The following is a 23,864-nucleotide window of genomic DNA, read 5'->3' on the forward strand; positions in this document are numbered from 1 at the left end:
TCTCCCCAGCACCACATTTCAAATGAATAAATGGTCTTCCTGTCTATCTTTCCTCAATGTCCAACTTTCATGTCCATACATAGTAATGGGAAACACCATCGTTTGGATTATCTTGATCTTGGTCCCCACAGAAATATCCTTATCTTTAAGGATCTTTTCTGGTTCCCTCACAGCTACTCTTCCAAGTCTCAGTCTTCTTCTGATTTCTTGGTAACAGTCTCCCTTTAGCTTGATGATTAAGCCAAGGAATAGACAATCTTGAACAATTTCATTTCCTTACTGTCAGCTTTAAAACTGTGTAATTCCTCAGTAGGCATTACTTTTATCTTCTTGATGTTCAGTTGTAATTCTACTTTGGGACTTTCTCCTTTAACCTTCATCAGTAGACGTTTCAAGTCTTCGCTATTTTCTGCCAGTAACATGGTGTCATCTGCATATCTCACATTGTTAATAATCCTTCCACCGATTTTCACCCCACCTTCTTCTAGATCTAATCCACCTTTCCCTATGATATGTTCTACATACAAGTTGAACAGGTAGGGAGATAATATGCATCCTTGTCTTATACCTTTGCCATTTTCCCATATTCTGTCCTAACTGAAGTGGGCATCAAAGGATGTGCCCTGGACTGGTTTAAATCATTTCTCTTGGAGCGGACTTAGAGGGTGGTCATTGGAGATCAACTATCTCCAGAATGGGAACTACCTTGCGGGGTTCTGCAGGGAGCAATCTTATCTCCCATGTTATTCAACCTCTACGTAAAACCTTTAGGAGAACTCATTCACAGCTATGGAGTGGGATGTCATCAATATGCAGATGACACCCAACTCTGTATCTCGCTATCCAGGTCCCCACAGGATGCAGTAGAAATCTTAGATCGCTGCCTGACAGCCATGGTGAAATGGTTGAAAAGTAACAAATTGAAATTGAACCCAGACAAGATCGAAGTGAAGCTTCTTGGGAAAGCAGAGATCTTGAAGAACACTGTACTCCCCAATTTCGATGGAGTTCGTCTGACCTTTGCAGACTCCGTTAAGAGCCTAGGGGTTATACTGGATCCAGCGTTATTACTAGAAAAACAAGTTAAGGCAGTGGCAAAAAATGCTTACTATAACCTCACTCTAGCCTGGAAGATGGCTTCTTATCTTATCTTGACACGGCTGACCTGGCCACCTGGATCCATGCTATGGTAGCATCAAGGCTTGACTATTGTAATGCTCTATACATAGGTCTCCCATCTAAGTTAACTAGGATGCTCCAATTAGTGCAAAATGCTGCAGCTCGACTGTTATTAGGAGCGAGCAGGAGCATGAACATCATTCCCATCCTACAGTTGCTCCATTGGCTACCTATCAGTTACCGTGCTCAGTTCAAGGTATTAGTTATTACATACAAAGTTCTTCATGGCTTTGGTGCGGCGTACATACGGGACCGCCACCCTCCCTATGTTCCTCCATGGCAGCTTCACTCATCTGAACAGGGTCTCCTGCAGGTGCCAGGCTGCACACGGGTGAAGTCAGCAGCAGCCCATACATGGACTTTCTCTGTGGTGACCGCTATGCTGTGGAATGACCTGCCTGAAGAGGTCAGGAGAGCCCCCACTCTCCTGGCTTTCTGCAAACGATGCAAAACCGAACTATTCAAAAAGGTTTTTTATTCAAATGGGAGGGCTGTATTGTAAGGAAGGGGTTTCAGATGCTTCGCTAATGAGTTAGGGACCATAGACTTCATCACTATATTGCCTTACATATTATCTGCTGCTTTAAATATGTACTCCTATGTACCACCAGTGCTCCATGTTGTCTAATGTTAGTCCTAGAACTGATATGTTCTGCTTCACTATTTTTTCTACGCTGTATTGGATTCTTGCTAATACTATGTCTTTTAAACTTGTATCTATTTACCATATGGTATTTTTTATGAAATGTCCTTGATACTGTATTGAAGTGTCCTTGATACTGATTGTACTAATCACACACTGTGTAATCCGCTTTGAGTCTCAGTGAGAAAGGCAGACTATAAATGACATAAATAAAAAATAAATAAATAAATAAAACAGCCTCTTGTCGAGAACACAAGTTGCACATCTAAACAATCACATGTTGTGGCACATCCATTTCTTTTAACACTCTCCAAAACTTTTTTAAACCAGGTTTAAATTTTTATTTTATTGTGGAAAAATTAAAAAGAAAAACAGAAAAGAAAAAAATACTTAAGACTAATAAAGGCCTAGAATGGCCTTTACAAAGTGAACTAAAAAGGAGAGCTAACTCATATTGTTAATCATTACAGTTTTTCCCCTACAACACTTTACTCTTCACATCTGTCAGGGCTTGCCACCGCTGCCACTGGGCGTGGCACTGGGCGGTCTGCTCCTGACGTCATAGGGGGGCCAGGGATTCTGCAGGACCCTGCTCTGTGGAAGGAGGGGCGGTATACCTCACCCAGACTCCCTCTCAGTCCACTCGCTGGCCTGCTCAACCTGGCCTGCTTACCCTCTGCGTCCTCTTTCACTTCTTCCTCCCAGAGCTCTCCTCCAAACCCCCACGCTTGCATCACACCGCTCTCACTCCACATCATCACTCCCTACTCACACCCACCACCACAGGGCTCTTCCCAGCCAGCTTTTATAGGGATTCCTTCTACTGTCCCACCCCTCTTCCAGCCTGGTCTTGGGCTGCACCAAGCAGTTGCAGCTGGGGTAGCTGATCTGGCCCCACTGACCAGCACCAGCTGTGCCTTGTTCCCTGGCTGCCCAGCCTCCCTGCCTTGGCTGATTGCTGCAGGCCTGTCCAGCTGCAGTCCCCTGGCTAGCAGCCCAGCCTGCCTGGCTGAGCTGATGGCTGAAGGTGGGTCCAGCTGCGGCTCCTTGGCTGGTTGCCCAGGGCTTCCTGCAGAGTGCCTCCAATAGCCCCACCTGGAGTGGCTTGGCTTTTGGCAACTCCTGGGCCAGGCTACTATTTTCTAGCTGGGGCGTGGCTTTGGGTTGTTGGGGCTGCTGCTGCTTCTCCTCCTCAGGTAAGGTTTTTGGGTGGGTGACTGCTGGGCCCCCAATCCCTCTGCCCTTGCCCCCTTCTGCCTTGCTTAGTCCCCTTTCCTTCCCCAGGGGAGTGGGACTCGCTGGCCTCCTTCTGTCTCCCCCTGCCTCCTGAGGCCCTGGGCCTTTGCCCCTTGCCCCTGGCACAGGCAGGTTCTGGCTCCATTTGCCCATGGGAGGGGTTGACCTGCTGTCCCCTGGCTGCCCCCTCTGCTTGCCAGTCAGACCGGTTGACCTACTGTCTGCTGGCTGACCAGTTGACCTGCTGGCTGCTGGCTGCCCCCTCTGTTTGCCCGTCGGCCCGGCTGACCTGCTGTTCCCTCTTGTCAAGTCTGGGGGCTGGGGCTCAGACCCCGGACACACACCCCCACTTGGCTTTGAGTTGTGGGGGTCCGGTTCAGCCTCGAACATGCGGGACATGAAGTCCGCGTCCACATGCCGTGCCCCCTGGCGGTATTTGATGGTGAATTGGAAAGGTAGGAGGGAGAGGTACCACCGCAGCACCCTGGGGTTGTGTGCCTTCATGCGATGGAGCCACTGCAGGGGTGCATGGTCTGTCAGCAGTACAAAGGGGTTGTTGGCCAGGTAGTACTGCAGGGCCCCCACCGCCCACTTGACCGCTAGGGCCTCCCGCTCCACCGTGGCATAGCGCTTCTCGGCGGGCTGGAGCTTCCGGCTTAGGAACAGAATTGGGACATCCACGCCATCCCGCTCCTGGGTCAGCACAGCCCCGAGGCCGGTGTCCAAGGGCTGGTCAAAGTCCGGGTTCCATAAGGCCGTGGCATTGGAGAGGGCTAACCGCAGGTCCTTAAAAGCTGCCTCTAGTTCTGGGGTCCACCGGACTTGGTTGGGCAGCCCCTTCCTTAAGCTGTCCGTCAGGGGCGCCGCTCGGGAGGCAAAGTGGGGGATGAACCGCCCGTAATACCCCAGCAGTCCTAGGAATCGCCGAACCTGCCTCTTGGTCTTGGGCTGTGGGGCGTCGGCTATTGAGGCCACCTTGTCCGGTGGTGGCCTGACTCGTCCTCCCCCGACCACAAAGCCCAGGTATTGGAGTTCCTGGAACCCCAGGTGGCTCTTTTTTGGGTTTGCCCTTAGTCCAGCTCGTTGGAGGGCCCTTAAGACGGCTTCCAGGTGTTGGAGGTGGGTGGGCCAGTCGGGGCTGAAGATAATAATATCATCAATGTACGCCATGGCGTATGCCCGGCACTCTCCCAGCACCTGGTCCACCAGCCGCTGAAAGGTGGCTGCTGCCCCATGCAGGCCAAACGGCATCTTCTTGAATTGGAAGAGGCCTTGGGGGGTGGCAAAGGCCGTCTTCTCCCGGTCCTCCGGCCGTACGGGCACCTGCCAGTAGCCCTTTGTTAAGTCCAGGGCCGACAGGTAGCGGGCGGACCCCAGGTGGTCCACTAGCACGTCTGCTCGGGGCATGGGGTAGGCGTCGAACTGGGCCACCTTATTCAGTTCACGATAGTCAATGCAAAACCGGGTGGTCCCATCTGGCTTGGGCACCAGGACCATCGGGCTCCTCCAGGCACTTCGTGAGGGTTCGATTACACCCAGCCGGAGCATCTCGTTTGTCTCCTTCTCCACTGCCTCCCACCGCTTCCTGGGGATGGGGCGCCAGGTAGCCCGGGCTGTCTGCCCCGGGCTGGTCGGGATGGCATGTTGAATCAGGCTGGTGCTGCCCGGCCTGCGGGAGAAGACCCCGGTAACCCGTGCACAGAGGTCTCGTAGCTGGGCCCGTTGAGCTGGATCGAGCTGGGGGTCTACCTTGGGCTCCTCGAACTCCGGGGCTTCGGAGGTCCATGGCAGCTCACTGTCAGGAAGCTCCAACGGGTCCTCGGCCACGCCACACTCCTCTTCTGGGCGCTCATGCTACCGCTTCAGGAGATTCACATGCAGGGTCCTCCGCCGACGCCGGCCAACCCCGCACTGGACTTCGTAAGTAGTGGGGCCCAGCACCCTCCGAATCGGGTAGGGGCCCCTCCATGGGTCCCCTTCCTCTCTGGGGAATACCGAGTGGTGCACCAGGACCTTCTCTCCCGCCTGGAAGGCCCTCATCCGTGCACCCCGGTCGTAAGTGGCCTTCTGCTTCGCCTGGGTGCGAGTCAGTCTGCGGTTCGCCTCGGCTTGGGACTGTTGCACCCGGTTACGGAGTTGGCTTATGTACTCCTGTGTGGTGGGCGCAGGGCTGCTGGCCTGGGGCGCCCAGCGTTCTGTCAGCCGGGAGAGCATCCCTCTTGGCTTGCGCCCATACAGCAGCTCGAACGGGCTGAAGCCAGTGGAGGCCTGCGGGGCCTCCCTGAGGGCAAACATGAGTGGGTCGATGTACAGGTCCCACTGATGAGGCTTCTCCTGTGTCATCTTCTTCAGGGCCTCTTTGATGGTCTGGTTCAGCCGCTCTGCCAAACCGTCTGTCTGAGGGTGGTAAGCCGAGGTGAACACCTGCCGGATCCCCAAACTCTGGCAGAGTTGGCGCATGGCGGTGGCACGGAACGGGCCTCCTCGATCTGTCAAGATTTCATCCGGCAGCCCCACCATCGCGAAGAACTTGGACAGTGCCCGGACCACCCCCGGGGTCTGCATGGTCCTCAGCGGGATGACCTCGGGGAACCGTGTGGCGTAGTCCACAATCACCAGGGCAAAGCGATGGCCCCGGGGTGTGCGTGGCAGTGGTCCAATGAAGTCCATCGCGATGCGTTGGAAGGGCGTCCCCATGACGGGTAGTGGGGAGAGGGGGGCCTTCGGTGGGCGGCGGGCTGCCACCCGCTGGCAGGTGGGACATGAGCGGCAGTGGGCCTTCACGTCGGCATTCACGGAGGGCCAGTAGAACTGCTCAAGGATCTTCTTCAGGGTCTTGTGGTGCCCCAGATGCCCGGCCCACGCATGCTCATGGGCCGTGCGGAGGACTTCGGCCCGGTAAGCAGTCGGCACCAATAGCTGGCGGACCTCCCCCTGGCCACTTGGGGCGCGAGCTACGCGAACCCAAACCCCTCCTTGCTTCTCGATGCGCGGGAGCCATTGGGACCTCCGCTCATCCCGCACTAGCTCCTCCTCACGAGCTGCCATCTCTTGTAAGCGCTGCAAGGACTCATCTGCCCCTTGGGCGTCACAGAATGGGCGATCGGCCGGGGGCCCAGCTGGGTCTCCAGTCCGTGGTTCTGCCCCTGGTCTGGTGGAGGGACCCTCTCCCAGGTCGTCGGCCTCCTCCACTTGCAGAGCGGTGTCAACTTGGGGGTCTGTCAATTCCCCTGCCGCCTTCAACCGAGACCCGGCGATCCCTGGGGTGTCTCTTCCCAATTTCTTCGCTGCCAGCTGGAGGAGCCTGAAGAACCCCGGGGCATCTCTTCCCAGCAGCATTGGCACGGGTAGGTGAGCTAACTGGGCAACTTCCATTTGGTGGCGGACCCCTAGGTACTCTATCATGATTAGGGCCGTAGGGTACGGCTGGGTGCGGCCCATCACATCTGTCACCGGGATCCAGCAGTGCACTGGGGTAGCAGCTGGGAGGAGCTGGGGCCGAATTGCTGAGACTGCACTCCCAGAGTCTAACAGGGCTTGTAGGATCAGCCGGCCTATCTTCACGGTGGCGCATAGACTCTGCACCTGCTTGCCAGGCAGTGGGTTATTTTCCCAAACGAGGGCACAAACCCTTGGCAAGGCCTCTGTGAGCGCGCTGGCTTGCAACCGCAGCTCCGCTGTCTGTGCTAGTCCCACTGGAGCGGCTGGGTAGGCTGCCTCCAGCTTTCCCCACATCCTATCCTGGCGTTCCTCCAGCCACAGTCCAAGCTCCGCTGGGGCGGCGGCCTTGGGAGGCCGCCCCTTGACTGGCGCCTGCGTCGGAACATCTCTCCCCGTACGGGCCACCAACTTGTCAGGGCTTGCCACCGCTGCCACTGGGCGTGGCACTGGGCGGTCTGCTCCTGACGTCATAGGGGGGCCAGGGATTCTGCAGGACCCTGCTCTGTGGAAGGAGGGGCGGTATACCTCACCCAGACTCCCTCTCAGTCCACTCGCTGGCCTGCTCAACCTGGCCTGCTTACCCTCTGCGTCCTCTTTCACTTCTTCCTCCCAGAGCTCTCCTCCAAACCCCCACGCTTGCATCACACCACTCTCACTCCACATCATCACTCCCTACTCACACCCACCACCACAGGGCTCTTCCCAGCCAGCTTTTATAGGGATTCCTTCTACTGTCCCACCCCTCTTCCAGCCTGGTCTTGGGCTGCACCAAGCAGTTGCAGCTGGGGTAGCTGATCTGGCCCCACTGACCAGCACCAGCTGTGCCTTGTTCCCTGGCTGCCCAGCCTCCCTGCCTTGGCTGATTGCTGCAGGCCTGTCCAGCTGCAGTCCCCTGGCTAGCAGCCCGGCCTGCCTGGCTAAGCTGAATGCTGAAGGTGGGTCCAGCTGCGGCTCCTTGGCTGGTTGCCCAGGGCTTCCTGCAGAGTGCCTCCAATAGCCCCACCTGGAGTGGCTTGGCTTTTGGCAACTCCTGGGCCAGGCTACTATTTTCTAGCTGGGGCGTGGCTTTGGGTTGTTGGGGCTGCTGCTGCTTCTCCTCCTCAGGTAAGGTTTTTGGGTGGGTGACTGCTGGGCCCCCAATCCCTCTGCCCTTGCCCCCTTCTGCCTTGCTTAGTCCCCTTTCCTTCCCCAGGGGAGTGGGACTCGCTGGCCTCCTTCTGTCTCTCCCTGCCTCCTGAGGCCCTGGGCCTTTGCCCCTTGCCCCTGGCACAGGCAGGTTCTGGCTCCATTTACCCATGGGAGGGGTTGACCTGCTGTCCCCTGGCTGCCCCCTCTGCTTGCCAGTCAGACCGGTTGACCTACTGTCTGCTGGCTGACCAGTTGACCTGCTGGCTGCTGGCTGCCCCCTCTGTTTGCCCGTCGGCCCGGCTGACCTGCTGTTCCCTCTTGTCAAGTCTGGGGGCTGGGGCTCAGACCCCGGACAACATCAATCATTCTTCTTCTTCAGTCAGAGAGAGTCATCCAGGGCTTCCAATTTGCTATGTATATAAAAATATTTTTATCTCTTTACAATTATAAGTTTGACAATCTCAATTAGAGCCCACATCATTCAAATCCAATCCCTCCACTAACAGCAGATAAGCCACTTTAACATTTCCCAATATAACATTACCAACAAAAAACCCCACCATACTCTCTTCCCCTTCTCCCCTGTCATATTTCCCAACAGATACAACCCTGGTCTAAACTAAAAATTGATCTTTCAAATACACATTAGCCACCCAAAGTAATACAATAATACTTCTATTCCTCTTCTTTTGGGTCAACTGTCTGATGTAGATGCCGAACAGTCCAAGTCCATTCTTTGGGTATATCATATGAGGCAAAGAGAAACCTCAACCATTCTTTTCTTTTTCTTTTTTTATCAGTCCCTTAAGTTAAATTCTTTCCCTATTCAGTTCCAATAAAATCCAATTATTTTAATGTAATTAAAGTCCAATTTCAGAGTTTTCATAATATTATTTCGCATAGATCCAGAAATTAGTGTTATTGAGCCAGAGTTCTATAGCCAAAAACATAAAATAATTTCAGAGAAACAGGGGCCTCTCAAGATTTGTTGTCATTTAGCCGGCTTATCTTCAAGGCTGTTACTTCGCACTACATTCCAGCTTGTCATGCCAGATTGCTTACCTTATCAAGTCGTAAAAAAGACACACAGGCTTCCACACACACATAGCAAAAAAGTCACCCCAGGTCCGTTTGAAACTTTCTTCTTCCAATATAAATAAAACAAGCTCTTGTGTGTATAATCATTTCTTCTCATTCTTGTTTTCCAACATATAAAAGACTTCCAAGCTAGACAAGAGTTAAGTAAGAGAAATTTTCTCACCAAAGCTGCACAGAATCATTCTGTATTGCAGGTTCCAAACTGTAGTTAAGAAATCGAAGAAAGCAATTAGTGGGTAAGATTGGGAGGGGTCACTGTTCACTCCAGCATAGCTTCTAACTATGTTGCATTCCCGGTCCTCAGCACTTCGACATCGGACACTACCCTGACATAGTCTAGGGAGTAAATCTTTCCGTCAAACTCACCAAATGAGGCACAGATGGGTATCTTCCTATCATTCTCTTATTAAGAATGATAAACGGCTGAAGAAAGACTCTCTAGCCACAAAAAGCAGCTGCATGTCGCTCCCAGACATGGGAGTGTCTGGATGCCATTGCCTCCCGAAGGGGCAGGCAACACTCTCCAAAACTTTTCATGATCCACAGACAAAAGCTTTGCTGTAATCTATAAAACATAGGCTGATTTTTTTCTGAAATTCCCTTCCATTGGCTATTGTAAATTTGTATGTGATCTCTAGTGCGCCTCTTCCTTTTCTGAATCCAGTTAGAACATCTGGCATTTCTTGTTCCATTTATGGTAAGAGTCTTTGCTGTAGACTTTTGAGCATCAAGTTGCTTGCACAGAAAACCAACACAATAGTCTGACAGTTGCTGCACTCTTTGGCATCCCCTTTTTTTGGAACTGGAACTAGTGTTTTCAGTCTGTGGGCCATTGTTGTGTTTTCCATTTGTTGACAGATTTGGTAAATACAATGGTCCAATTCCACTGGATGAAGGAGAAGGGTAGCCTTGTGTTATGTCCACTATAGAGGTTTGGGGTTTTTTTTGTTTTTTAAATATCAAACGCTGCCAATAAGGCAATGCTCTTGAGCAAGTGTGTTGATCCTTCCAGGGTATTGTTGTTCCTATGAAACTTGTACCAAGCATAAACATTTTCTGGAGACACGACTTGTATCTGTCCAAAATAAAGAGTCTATTCCTGAAGTATTTCTGTACAAAGAAAACTTTCACCCAGATCTATTTGACAATGACTGAGCCAATCTGCTAGAATACTGTTGAATCTCCTTAGTACAGATGTGAAAGCTCAGAAGAAACCCCAGAAAAATTAGGAGAAAAGACTAACACACCCATTCCCTCCAAAGGACTTTTTTTTTTTAAGGTGGGGGGCACTGAGGGAAAAGCTCCTACAGAATATATTTTCTTTTTGCGTAGAACATTTCACTCATTCCTAAAGTCAGAGGATTTTGTTTCTCATATGGAAAAAGTGGTAAATGTCGGGGAACACTGAAAAGAAACTTTTTCCCTTTTACAATGAATTAAGTCAAGGTTTTACTCAAAATGTATAGTATGAAGTTTTTATGTAAGAATCTACAGCAGTAGATAATAATAATTCTTAGTTATTTACATACCTCATTTTAAAGAATATTTTTGTCTATAGCATTCAATATTACCAAAACTATTTACATTTAATAACACATTAAAGAGTTTAATGTTTTTAGTTTTATGTTTATTTTAATATTAAAATATGACAGTCCTACCTATTTTGACTGTATGAGCGCTTCTCTTTGAATACATTTTCTTTTGTTTACTACAGAATTTGTTTTCTACTTTTAACTTTTTATTTTTTCCTACCTCTCAGATGGTAGAAATTAAAATACGTGTACTTTGGTAATATAGCAGTTTGCAACTCTATCAAGTATGGGGTATAACTGGGTATACTTTCATATAGAAAATGAAAAAAATACTTTTATAAAGTCCATAGATATGCCAAATAGCACTCTGTCATACAAGAAATAATTTCTATATGATCCATTTTATGTTGTAAAATCAGTAAAGAAGTTTAAGTTTGATAGGGAAGTGAGTATAGGTTTTTTTCCAGTTTTTTCCAAAAGTTTTCCTTACTCAAACTAGAAACCCCCTATCCCCCGGCTTCAAACTTTCTGAATATATGACATCGCTAGCTCTCAGGGGGCTAGATATTTCTCGGCTCATGGACAAACATACTGCGCTTCTTGTAATATGGTCCTTGATTTTGCTCCATCACCCCAATGGTACAGATGAGCCCTGGCTGTCACTTTTTCTGTCCTGATGCTAACCTCTAGGTGCTCAGCGTTGGATGGGAAATGAAGCAGGCAGTCGCCCCTGGTGGCAAAGATCAAAGCTGCAACCTAATTCTTGCCTCCAGGGCATGACGGAAAGAACAGCCTCATCTTTACACAGTGCCCTCTCTCTCCTCCAAGTGAAAGGCAGCAGAGCAGCAGATGATCATGCAAAAGTCCACATTATGGAGCTATAGCAGGCTTCCCTAGAAGAACCAGTGTCCTACTGAATAACCTTTCATTTCCAGTTTAAACTCTTATATAATCCTCTAGAATAGAACAGCTACCAAGAAGTAATTTTAAAAATCAAACGATAATGCATTCCCCATGCTGAAGCCTCTGCTAAAGACAGCTCAGCTGCCCTTCCCACCCATGAGCACCCCTTCCTTAACACACACATATCCAAGGAGCTAGTCACAGGGCAACAGCCAGTCTGATCAACACAACAGACAGACGCCGAGGAAAGAACTGGCTCCTTCCAAAGACTATTGAACAAAAACCTGGAAAAGAGATCTATGTATTGCATTTCATTGGATGAAAGTATTTATAGATCAGGTTTCATCAAGTCAATATGTGCAATAGTGTGCCTTCCCTCCCCTTCTCTTAACACCAAGAACCAATGTACAATTCCAAAATGCCTCTTCTGGCAGACACAGAACCAGACAAAGTCATTAGTGGGGTCACACTCACATCCTCTTCTTGGCTTGGACAGATCAGCTCCACGAGTCTCTGAATGACCTTCGCTTCATTCAGCCACTGAAGGGACCAAAGAAAAAAAGGATATAGACCTGATGGTTATTCTACAGACACCCCCAAAACCAGAACACCCTTTTGGAAAGGGAGTTTCTCTCCCTCAACAGCAGACACTGTAGCCCATACATGCAAGTAGGGATTCTCACCACCTTCCTCACTTCTCGCCACAGAGTGGAGACTTCCTCAGAAAAGTCATCACACACCTTACACAAAGACAATTTGACCCCACTGTCTCCTGCCAGGCCACCCCCAACAAAGGCCAGCATGCAACAAGCAGAGAAAACCCATTGCCCTGCAGGAAAGGAAAGGCAGCCCTGCCAGACCAACAGCTGCAGGTGACTCACCCCAAGAAACCAAGCCCTGCAGGAAAGACGAGCATCTCCCAGGGCCCTTCGCTCTCACTCCCAAACAGGGCAGCTATTCAACCTAACCCAACAAAATATGCTCTCCAATATCCAGATTTAAACAGGACCAGGGTGTTGAAACACCTGAGGGACACAAGAAGCCTAGGTAACCACTGGCTGAATGGAACAGGGTGGGGCCCTTCCTGGACTCCAGTGGCCACGTTACAAGACCGCCCCTCCTGTCTATTCAACGTACAGCTGGGAAGCCGCCTGCAGAAAGGGAAGGTCCTGCTCCATCAAATGGGACAGAACACCAACTGCAGCCCCTGTACAACAGTGCCCTTTTGCAAGCCTTGGCCACCAAAGAAGCTGGCGCAGAGCCCTGCTTTCACTCTCTCCTGTTGCATAAAGATGAAACACACACACACACACACACACCAAGAAAGAGTTCTAGTTGCCTCCAAGACAAAAAGCAGCGCAACGCAACACAAGTCCTCACATTCAGCACTTCCTGCCGCAGCTGGGCTGGCTCCACGCAGCTGACGAGTCGCAGGAGAAGGTCCATCATGGCAGAGGCATCGATGTGTTTCAGCACCAGGTCAATGAACTTGACTTTTTTTCTCAGAAACAAAATCATCTAAAAGAATAAAGCTCAGCATGAGTTCTTTTTTTGTTTGTTAACCATAAGCTGCTGTACAAAACAGCAAAGATCCAGACAGACAGGAGGAAACAAAAACTGCTTTTAAAAAACTCCACGAGAATGCATACTTTGGGGGGGCGTGGCGTCGATGGAGAGGAGGAAGGACGCTTAGTGCAAGAGCTCCGTCGTCCCCCCCTCCAATTTCTCCTTTAAAATCATCACAACAAAAAGAAACACACTAATTATGGGAAAGCAGATGTCCGAGAAAAAGAGGCACCAGGTAAAAGCGATAAAAAACTTACAGAACTTTTTTACAAGCCGGGAAACAGCATTAGAGTCAGGGAGACAGCAGGGAGAGGAAGACAAAATGGCGGACGCAACTAAACCGGCCGAAATAAGCTCACCCTCCCAACAGGACAGCTTTACTGAACTGATAAAACAAATGGAACAAAATCTGCTTGACAACATAAAAATGTTATCACAGCAATTTACAGCACAATTTGCTGAAATGAAAATCGAAATAAATAAAGCAACTCACAGTGCTAATAAAGCGGTGGAAATAATGCAACTCAGATAGAAGTCAAAGAGCTTCAACGTATAAATACTTATCATCAGGAAAGATTATTAAGGTTGGAAATGGCTATAAGACAGAGGAATGTTAAATTTAGAGGATTTAAAGAAAATATTGATACAAATGAAGAGTTGCCAGACTTTCTGTTCTCATGGCTAACAAAGCAGCTGCAGTGGAATGAGAATGAAGATGAGCCTTTAAAAATAGAAAATGCTTACAGAGCGGGATCAAGGAACAGCGGAAGGAACAAATATTCCAGGGACATCATAGCTACTTTTCAAGATGGGAGCATTAAGAAAAAAATTCTTGCAACAGCTAGAGCGAGGGGAGCACTCGATTACAACGGAAACCCAATATTAGCCTTCACTGAGCTACCACCAGAAGTACTGAGCAAAAGAAGAGAGCTGAAAAGAACAACTGAGGCTCTGAAGAAAGCTCATATCAACTATAAATGGACTAATCTTGGTCATCTAGAGGTCACACATCAAGAACAAATCTACAGAGCTATTGATCAAGAGTCTGGAGAAGCACTTCTTAGAGCCATTGGAATTGACTCCACAATAGAAATGGAGAGGAACACACAGAAAAGAAGAAAGCTATCTGCCTTATCTCCCATTAAGAATAGCAAAATACCAGTTCGTTTGAATTAGAGGATTGTTCTCAATAAGCAGGACATAATTTTTCATGTTGTGAATTTAAAAAAACAAGCATTTAATTAAGATACTATAGGGGATTGGGGTGGTAGGGGGGATAGGGGGTAATTGCATTGAGCCCTCATTGTCTTTTCCTGCTCTTGGAATTGGTATTTTTATACCAATAACCTGTTAGGTAATTACCTACAGGTCACCGTGTCAGGATTGTCTATATGTGGGGTTAGGGGAATGAAAGAAAGGGGGGGAGGGAGGGGGATGAAGAGGGAGGGAACTGCAAGTCAGGAGAATTTATGATTGATAACTATCTTTAGGGGGGAAAGAGGGGGGAGGGGGGAGGGAGGGGGATGAAGAGGGAGCGAACTGCAAGTCAGGAGAATTTATGATTGATAACTATCTTTAGGGGGGAAAGAGGGGGGAGGGGGGAGGGAAGAAGGATTTGTTCTTGTAATGTTGTAGTGATTCAATGATAGTTATGTATTATTGCCTTTTTTCCTCACTATTTTCAAGCCCAAGTTTATAACTAAAGTTTGTCTACCTTTTGTGAAACAATTTTAGACTATCTACTAGAAAGATACTTTATGCAGTATACCACAAATGTCTCACTAAGAACATTTATCTATTAGTACTTTTGGAATAGTTATCTCTAAAAGCTTTGTAACTATTTTGTATTTGTAAGCATTATTAATTTAAAAAATTTTTTAAAACAAACAAAGCAGTAGCTGTTGAAAATGAAAATGAAAAGAGAATGCACACACTGAATGGGAGGGGGAACACTGGCCCTCTACCTGCTCGGCTTTCCTTGCGACGAGGTTGCTCACGGTCTTGCTGAAGAAACTGGCAAGCAGAGGGTTCAGCGGAGGCTCCTGATGCAGGAAGTCGCAGAGGATGTCCAGTAAGGCCTCATCCCCGCCAAGCCGGTCACTGATCTGTGGCACGTCAGAGGTCAGCAGCTCGCAGGCCGTGTTGGGATACCTGCGGGAGGGAGCCGGTGCAGCTATTGAGGCTGTGACACAGCCCTCAAGCGGTGCATGAGCGCTCCAAGCTGGGCCCCTCCCCTGCCTACCCATTCCTGACCAACGAGGGTGGTCAGGGCTTCCACCCATCCCCGCAGCAGCTGGATCAAGCCACACAGTGAGAACAGCAACCCAGTCCTTCCAACTAAAGGGCAGCTGTAGCTTGAATTAAGGTTCTAGTAGGACAAGTAGTCCTTGCTGGGGCGATTCTGGGATTGGCCAATTTACAGCCGCATGTGTGGCACACGCGAAAGGCAGCTGATGAAAAAGGCTTCTGCCCGCCTAAGCTGAAAACCTCAAGTTCAGCTATTGCTTCTGGGCCCAGTGGAATAAATCTGCAGTAGAGGGAGAGCAAACGTGCTTGAGAGTGCAGCAGCTGCATGAGTTACAAAGGAGAAACCAGGAAGGGAATCGGAACTACATCTCTGGAGGCTGCTTTCTCGGTCTCTCATACGGGCAGTGACTCTTCTGTCAGCCTGTGTGGCTTCGAGCCCACCGCACCTGCCCCTCTTGTAGGGGGTCCCCTACAAGGCCTGGCATGGAAGGAAGGCTGCTGAACTTGTCTTAACGCACCACTCTCTCCCTGGAGTGAGGCTGCCTCCTTTTCTGGCAGGTACAGCCTGATCTCCAATGTAACCCAGAAAGCAGCCCTGAGTCAAGAGCCGTGTTTTTTTGGCACCTTCGTGACTTCCCAGGCCAAAGGCTAACTGAGATTGCGGGAGGGAGGTCGGCCACAGGAAAGCTGACTCACTCACAGGGATGCAGTCATGTCCCCCCACGGGCCAAGACACTCCCTTAGGAACAGCCCCTATCCTTTGGTTTCCTAAGGGCTCATCACGAGTCAGGTCATGTTTAAAAACCGAAGTCTGCTGGACAATAATTGACCTCTAGGCCTATTCAGTGAGCTGCACCACAATGAAGAGCTTCCTGGAAACCTCATCAGAAGGGAGGCCAGGGCTACCAGCCATCCGCTCTGTGTGTGATGGGCCACCAAGTCGCCGCCGACCTAGGGCGACCCTATGAATGGAAGGCCTCCAAAACGTCCTCTCGTTAACAGACTTGCTCAGATCCTGCCAGCCTTTGCTCATCAGGATTGTCACCGAGATAACTCAGGTCTCCGCTCTGACTCACTGCTTTGAGGTTGTGGTCAGGAGCCTAAGGCGGAACAAGCGGAAGCTAATCCAGACAAGGCAGAGGTAATTCTGGTCCAGGAGGCTGATATTCAAGGGGGTCTGGATTCACGTGCCCTATACAAAGTAACATTGGCTTTTTCAGTGCAAGTTAAGAGACACTGGGGGGTGGGGGGCGGGGTCATGGACCCTTTTAGAAAACCAGGCTGGCACGGTGACCAGGAGTGCTTTCTATCACCTGCATCTGGTTTACTAACTCGTTACCTAGGATTCATGCTTCTGGAACTTCAGGGCTGGATTACTCTAACAAGGTCTACACGGGGCTGCCCCTGAAAACAACCCATAAACCACAACTGGTCCAGTATGCAGCAGCCTGACAATTGTCAGGAGCATGGTGCTGGGAAAATATGCTGCCCATTTTGAAACAACAATGTATCAAAGTATCGTGATGTTCTAACGAAATAAAGTACTACTACAACAGTTACAAAATAATTAACTTGTTCTTATTTCATCTGTGCACAATTTACCATCAACATACCAGTACACGCAATCTTCCCACCTTCAGACCTATACATAAAGTGCTAGTGCATTTAATACAACTGATGAACAGTCATTTAACAACATTCAATATTGCCGAAGGCTTTCATGGCCGGAGAACGATGGTTGTTGTGGGTTTTCCAGGCTGTATTGCCGTGGTCTTGGCATTGTAGTTCCTGACGTTTCACCAGCAGCTGTGGCTGGCATCTTCAGAGGTGTAGCACCAAAAGAGAGATCTCTCAGTGTCACAGTGTGGAAAAGATGTTGGCAGGTCATTTGTATCTACTCAGGAGGGGTGGGGTTGGGCTGAGTCATCCTGTAAGAGTTTCCCAGGGTGTGGAATGCTAATGGCGGGAGACTTCACTGTATCCTGAGGAGGTTCTTCAGGCACTTCAGGCAAATGGCTACTCCAGAAATGAAATCCGAAGAGCAATCAAACCCAGGATGAATCAAACAACCAAGAAAAAACAGTCTCCCACAGGAAAAGTGTTTTTGCCATATATCAAAGGAATTAATAATCAGATGGGAAAGCTTATGAAAAAGCATAACCTTCAAGCAGTATTCAGACCCACCCGAAAAATACAACAGATGCTACGATCAGCAAAAGACAGTAGAGACCCCCTCACCTCTGCAGGAGTATACTGTATACCCTGCAGCTGTGGACAAGTTTACATCAGGACCACAAAGCGTAGCATCCAGACAAGAATAAAAGAACATGAAAGACACTGCAGACTTGGACAACCTGAAAAATCAGCAGTGGCTGAACACAGCCTAACACAAACAGGGCACAGTATCTTATTCCAGGACACCAAAATACTGGACAACACTTCCAACTACTTTGTCAGACTGCACAGGGAAGCCATTGAAATTCACAAGCATAAGCAAAACTTCAACAGGAAAGAAGAAGCCTTAAGAATGAACAGAGCATGGTTTCCAGTTCTGAAAAACACCAGGCTAACAAAACACTCTATACTCGACAATAGCCCTGCAGAGATTAGCACATCAAGCACCAATCCATATGCAAAAGAACCTCCTCAGGATACAGTGAAGTCTCCCGCCATTAGCATTCCACACCCTGGGAAACTCTTACAGGATGACTCAGCTCAACCCCACCCCTCTTGAGTAGATACAAATGACCTGCCAACATCTTTTCCACACTGTGACACTGAGAGATCTCTGTCTTTTGGTGCTACACCTCTGAAGATGCCAGCCACAGCTGCTGGCGAAACGTCAGGAACTACAATGCCAAGACCACGGCAATACAGCCCGGAAAACCCACAATAACCATCATTCAATATTGCTTTTTGTAAACAATTCTTGATATAAGGTGCATGAAGTCCATCAATGCCAACTGTAGGTCAAGGTGTGCAGGATGGAAAGGAAACCATCTAACGGGCTGACCGGTTCGCTATAGGTCCCGCTTCAGTTCTTTGTCAAAGATGGTCAAAGAGCCAAAGTCAATTTCACCATTCCTGAAACCATTCTATTCAATCAGTAGTAAGCCAGACGTCAGGTAATGCTCCTAAGAACCTGTCAGCCTGTTTCTGAGCTCAATTCAAGGCGCTAGTTATGACCTTTAAAGCCCTTCACAACCTGGAACCCACATCTTTGAAGGAACCATCTCCTTCCATATGTCCCTGTGCACCAGCTGTGGTCTGCATGCAGCCCTCTGCCTGATATCTTACCTCTCAGAGTGGCCTATCTGTCTTCAACCAGAGCCAGGGCCTTTTCCACTGTGGCCCCTGCTCTGTGGAATGGGCTCCCTGAAGAGGTGAGGGTGTGGGAAATGGATTTAATGAAAGAGATTTTATATACCTTTCTGTGCCTTTCAGTATTATGCACTTTTACTATTCTCAGGAGCTAAAGTAGAACTTGCAAGAAAATGAAACTTGAAACAAAAGACCAAAGAAGAATGTATGTAAATCACTGTAAAATGTAAGATCAAAGCACTGTGACGCTTGCTATCAGTAGATTGTGCGCAATTCATTTGATGAGCACCTGTTGATTCCTGACACCTGTTACTTACTTGATACAGAAATCCCCTTTGTAGAACTGTCTACGCAAAATGTTGCAATAAAAGCAAGCTAGGATTAGAAACATCTCTCTCACAGCTGAGAGAGAGAAACTGCAAAACTGGAGCCAGGGGCTGTAACCACAAGCGCATTCCAATAGCGCTTTTCCACCCACGGAACCCAGCTCGCTTGAAAGCCCCCAAGGTTGCAAGAAGCGACTCCGGGGCGCCGCTGTTAAATGTTACATTGGCCAAATGAGTGGGCAGGAATAAGCCCATAAGAGGAGACGTGTGAGAAAGGAAGATGTTCCTTCCAGAGATAACACCAAGGACAGATAAGGAATTGCAATCTTGCAATTTCTGTAATTATGCTGCTGACCTAAGTTGCTTCCTCCAATCAGAATGCCCCTGGACATTGTGTCATGATAGGTGGTCCCCCCTTCTTTGCCAATGAGGGACCCCTGTATTCTGCGAGCCAATAAGATAACAAATATGATAATTAACCAAAAGGTATGAATTGCTTTGCACTGCTATTGTAGCTCTGATGAGCTTTGGACACGAGGAGACCTTCTACTCCCGGTGTAAATTGCTCCTCCATTGTTTAATAAACAATTTTAGATTACTTCCTCTACAGAACTCCGTGCGTTTGTGTCTCTTATCAAGATTGGCCAGAGGGACATTCAAGGTACCTAATTTGTACAAACAAGGGGAGCCCCCACCTTGGAGATCTTCAGGAGGCACTGCAAGGTCTGTCTGTTTGCAAGGGCTTTTGAGGGGGTGGTGAATGGCATGCACTTTTTAAGGGGGTGGGTGGAATTTAGGGGGTTGTTATTTTGGTTTTAGTTGCAAATGGCAGCTCTCCGATAATTGCCCCAAGTTAACTTTTCTCATACCGAATATGGTTGACCATACCCATATGTAGAGCTCTTATTACATTCTACTCCCGTAAAATTCAAAGCCCAATGTTTCAAAATTCCCATCAAAGGTAAGACTCAGTGTCAAGCCTTCATCTTTCTACCTCTGTTTTTGTACTGCTACCCAATAATACAATCAATACGCTTCCAGTTCTATCCTTCTCTCTGGATAACTCACCCGACTTCCAACTCTTTTATTCTCTGTTGCAATCCTTTGTGTTATGAAAAGAACCCATGTTATCCTGCAGCTCCCAACCTTCCATATAACCAGCCTTGCAGGTAGGTCTGTGTCCATATAACCAGCAAGAACTCTGAGATCAGCCCAAGCCAATCTGCTAAACATACCATCATTTGCAGACAATCGTTTGGCATGCATTCAGAGCAAGTGTTGCGGCAATGCCCTCCCTTGAGAAGCTCACTTAGTTCTGACTTTGAGATCTTTCTGAAGATACACAAAAACGTTCTGTTCTACCAGGCCTTGGGGAATGGAGACCATATATTCCTAAACTTGTTTTGTAATGTTTTTGTGGATTATTTTTTGTATTCTTAACTGATTTTAGGATTTTATTTATCTTATTGCAACCCACTTTGGAAGCAGCTGTTGACAGACACCCTGCTATCTCTGCCACCAGTGGGCCAAGCCCCCAGCCATTCCCCTTCAGGCAACGCACCCAATGAGCTGCCCAACACAACAGGACTTCTGGGAGCCAGCAGTCCTGAAGAAGCCAGGTACATACTTGAAGCGGACCTTCTCATCCATGTCCCAGGGTGGCTCATGAGTGACGAGGCTGACCAGCTCCTCCAAGCAGTGCTGCTGACACAGGAAGTCCACCAGCTTGCGGTTCTGCGCTTTGCACTCCTGGAGAAGATCATCTTCGTCCATTAGCTCTTGTAGCGTCACATCTTCCTTGTCTAGCAGCTTGTCAACGTGTGACGTCGTATTCAGATCAAATTTCCAGAACATGGTGAGGACACAGACCTACCTGCAAGGCCAGGACACCAAAAGTAGGCCAATTACTAAGCTGTGATTAGTTTTCTACTTGCCGTTCATATTCCAAGCTGCGCTCAATGTTGGCTAAGCACTGGATCCTCACAGCAGCTACACATTCCAGGGAAACTGGAAAACACATGGTCCTAGCCCCATGAACTAGAGCGTCATCTCTTGCTAGTTAGGCAGACACCCAGTGTTAATCGAAGTGAAGGAAAAAATTAGTCACAGGAGAGCCCACAGAACTCCATCAGCAGGAGCCCCAGGCTGACGCTTCCCTATGCGCTCTCACCCAGCCTCCAGTTTCCTCTCACCCGCCTCTATGCAAAAGGAAATGCTCAGTTTTAGTAAGACAAAATGTTCCCTTCCCCTACTCCCTCCCAAAGGCAAAGGGCTGAGTTTGTGTACACCTACTGGTGAAAACAAGGACCTACCCAAGCTTTTACTGAGCAAGTTCTTAACCTGAGAGCAACCTGATTCTGGCTTCCCACAATTCTGAGGCTGCATGCACCACCCTTCCCCCACCCCCACAGAAAAATAACCAAAATTGCAATCTCAAGATAATGTGATGCTGGACAGCTACTACTTAGCACTCCTTAACTGTTCTATATTGCTACATTTAACTTCAAAAAAAAATCTCAAAATGTGAGGATTAATCAAAAGAAAGTTAGCAAGTTAACAGTGCAATCCTAAGAACAGTTGCACCCTTCTAAGTCTATTAACTTCAACGGAGTGAGAAAGATGTAATAGTGTTTGCGACAGCACTGAAAATCTCTTGAGGATATTCCTATCTTCTTCAAATTCATATTAACTGAAGTTCACATGGCACACATACCACACTAAAAAATGTTTAGAAGACGTATTAGCAATACCCCCACAAAAAGTAATGAAGTACAGGACAGGAAGAATATACCACCAACGGGGCAAAAGGCAAATATGACCTTAATATATAAAGAAGAGAATGATCCATTATTACTGTAATCATACAGGCCAATCTCCCTATTGAATGTGGACTACAAATTTTTTACAACGATAATGGCAGAGAGACTAAAAAAACGTATTCCAGATTTACAGTGCAATCCTAAGCAGCAGGGTGGAAAAGCACATAGAGAACTAAGGCTTGCGCAGGCATAAATGGCACTTACATGGATGTAACTCCTGCTTCGCCGGCGCCCGCCCGAGGCACACTACCACAGATGGGTCGCCGCCAGCAGGCACGCTTGGTGGCCGGGCGGAGGTGTAAGTGTGGCGCAAGGTCCCGCGCTGGCGCTGGAGGGCACAGGGCAGGCCGCAAGTTAGTCAGCTTCCAAAGCCGCTCCAGGCCCAGGAACGCCCCCTGAAGCTGTGGAAAGTTATGCCACAAGAAAAGGAGGTGTAGCCTATAGGCGCCCATTGAACGGGAAAACTTGGGCCCCTCTCCCTGCACCCAGCCCCACCCCCGCGGCCTGAAGGAACATAGGATGGGAAATACCACAGGGGCCAATCCGCGTGCACTTCACCTGCCCATGCACCCTACAAAACCTCCGGCTGCGCCGCTCATGAACTCAGGTAGGTGAGCACACAGCCGGAGGATCTGCCCGTCAGCCTCCTGCCAAGGGGACTTTGTGTGCGAGGCAGGAGAGTGGGCACTCATGATGGTGGGCCATTAATGCACTGGGGGGACTTGGTGGAAAATTGGGAGCACTTTGCACTCGCTCAAGGGAAGAAGGGCAAAGTCTAGAATGTCTGACCAACTAACGATAACCACTCAAGTCCCCTTGTAGGTTATTTGACTCTGGTGTCCCAGCTCGAGAAGGAGCAAGACAGCACTGACAAGTAAGAAGGAGCTGGGGGGAGGGCGGCTGGGGGGGGGGACAGGTTGCTTAGATGTTTGTAACACCCTGTTGCTGGAGGGTGCTCAGTCCCTTGACTTTCTCCCTCACAGGATAAGATCATCCCAAGGCAGAGCACTTTCTCACCAGAGGGTCATGCATCATCTGGTCATAAGCTGCACCTGTGGAGTTGCTGCCGCTGCTGCTCCCAGGCACTGCAGGTTGGGTTTGACCTTGGCCGTGGACTGGGCTGGTTCACTAGCAACACTTGGGTCTGTTTCCCTTGCAGGCAGTCACAACTCATCCAGGAGACCATGGAGCATGGCTGTTTTAGCCCCAGTTATCCCCTGGGCATGCAATTCAGGTCTGGCCCAGGGAGCCATTTCCCAAAGCAGCCAGCCTGGCTCCAGCCGAGGAACATTGGCAGGAAACACACCCAAAGCGCCTCTGCACCTTTTCCAGTTTAATAAAATATGTGTAGAAAAACAACAAACTGCCTGTCTTTTGCTTGCTTTCCTGACATTGACAGTCCCCCACCCCACCCCCAACTCCCCGCCGGGATGTCTTCTCACACATCCCCAGAAAAGTTTCTTGGCTCGGGGCTGGGATGGAAGGGGTGGGCTCTGCTGCCAAGAGGAGGTGTGAAGTGGTGCCCCATTCGGCTTCCCTCCTCCTCCCCCCCCTCAATGTAATTTCAGGAAGTGGGGTGGGAAATGAAGTGTGGCCTGTGAATGTCTGGCGGGGGGGGGTGCTCCACTGAGGACTTTCATTCTCTGTCAGACTGAGCTGCTGGCATCTGATAAGCCAGGAAGACGGTCGCTGCATGCGGGAAAAGGAGGACGTTGCTGCCAGGAGGTGGGGGATGTGGAGCAATTATCTTCAGATCTCCAGGGCTCCTCCTCCGGGAGGATGGACCACCTTCCTTTTTGCTGTTTGCAGAAGCAGAGATGGACTTGGGAAATCTGGCCCGGGGAGAGAGTGGGCAATGGCCCCCAGAGCAGTTTCTCTCCTCCCGCGGGTGTCATGGGCTAGGACAGCCCAAGCAGAGTTGTCCAAGTCCGGTCTGAGGTCAGTGTACAGGTCCAAAGCCAGGAGTGAGTACCGAGTTCAAAGTCCAGAATCCGAGAGCCGAGTCAAGAGGTCCGTAGGTCAGTTACCAATCCGAGCAAGGGCGATCCAGAAACAAGGTCAAGGCGCAGTCCAGAGGTCACACGGCAAGGCAAGAACAAGGCAAGGTTCAGCAGAGTGGTCGCGGTCAGAGCAGGATCCTGACGTGTTGCTTCCCCGCCTCCTGGTCTTCTGGGGCTGGGTTTTATAGACAGGCTGGGCTTGCAGCCAGCTGCTTGGGAGCTGTTCTGTGCTCGCTCCTCATCGCTCTCAACAAGCAGCTGGCGTCTGGCCAGGAGGTGTGTGCACTCTGCCGCCTTTCCTGCAGCTCCACACACTGCTTTTGTCTGCGGCGCTCTCTGGGCGAGGCTGGAGGTTTTGGCATCCTTGGCTGTGCTTCACCAGTGGTGTTGGCGCCGGAGGGCATTGGTGCCTGTGACTCAGCTGC

General features: G+C 49.3%; 1 protein-coding gene across 12 annotated transcripts in view; it reads right to left on the reverse strand.

Annotated features, from left to right (window-relative positions):
- The window catches only part of PPP6R2 (protein phosphatase 6 regulatory subunit 2), a 123,596-nt gene that overhangs the window by 84,188 nt on the left and 15,544 nt on the right, over nucleotides 1-23,864 (reverse strand). For 8 of the 12 annotated variants that reach the window (XM_054987930.1, XM_054987939.1, XM_054987932.1 and 5 more), the window contains 4 exons: nucleotides 20,248-20,493; nucleotides 14,691-14,877; nucleotides 12,541-12,678; nucleotides 11,635-11,700 (listed from right to left, as the gene is read on the reverse strand). In XM_054987930.1, coding sequence (XP_054843905.1) covers nucleotides 11,635-11,700; nucleotides 12,541-12,678; nucleotides 14,691-14,877; nucleotides 20,248-20,474 — 618 coding nt within the window. In that variant the 5' untranslated portion in view covers nucleotides 20,475-20,493. Of the gene's footprint in view, nucleotides 1-11,634; nucleotides 11,701-12,540; nucleotides 12,679-14,690; nucleotides 14,878-20,247; nucleotides 20,494-21,643; nucleotides 21,841-22,456; nucleotides 22,500-23,864 lie in introns of those variants that run through there. The other 4 variants (XM_054987934.1, XM_054987937.1, XM_054987931.1 and 1 more) reach the window with 4 other exon arrangements.

The sequence above is a fragment of the Eublepharis macularius genome, chromosome 9 (assembly GCF_028583425.1).
Source record: "Eublepharis macularius isolate TG4126 chromosome 9, MPM_Emac_v1.0, whole genome shotgun sequence".
Taxonomy (NCBI): Eukaryota; Metazoa; Chordata; class Lepidosauria; order Squamata; family Eublepharidae; genus Eublepharis; species Eublepharis macularius.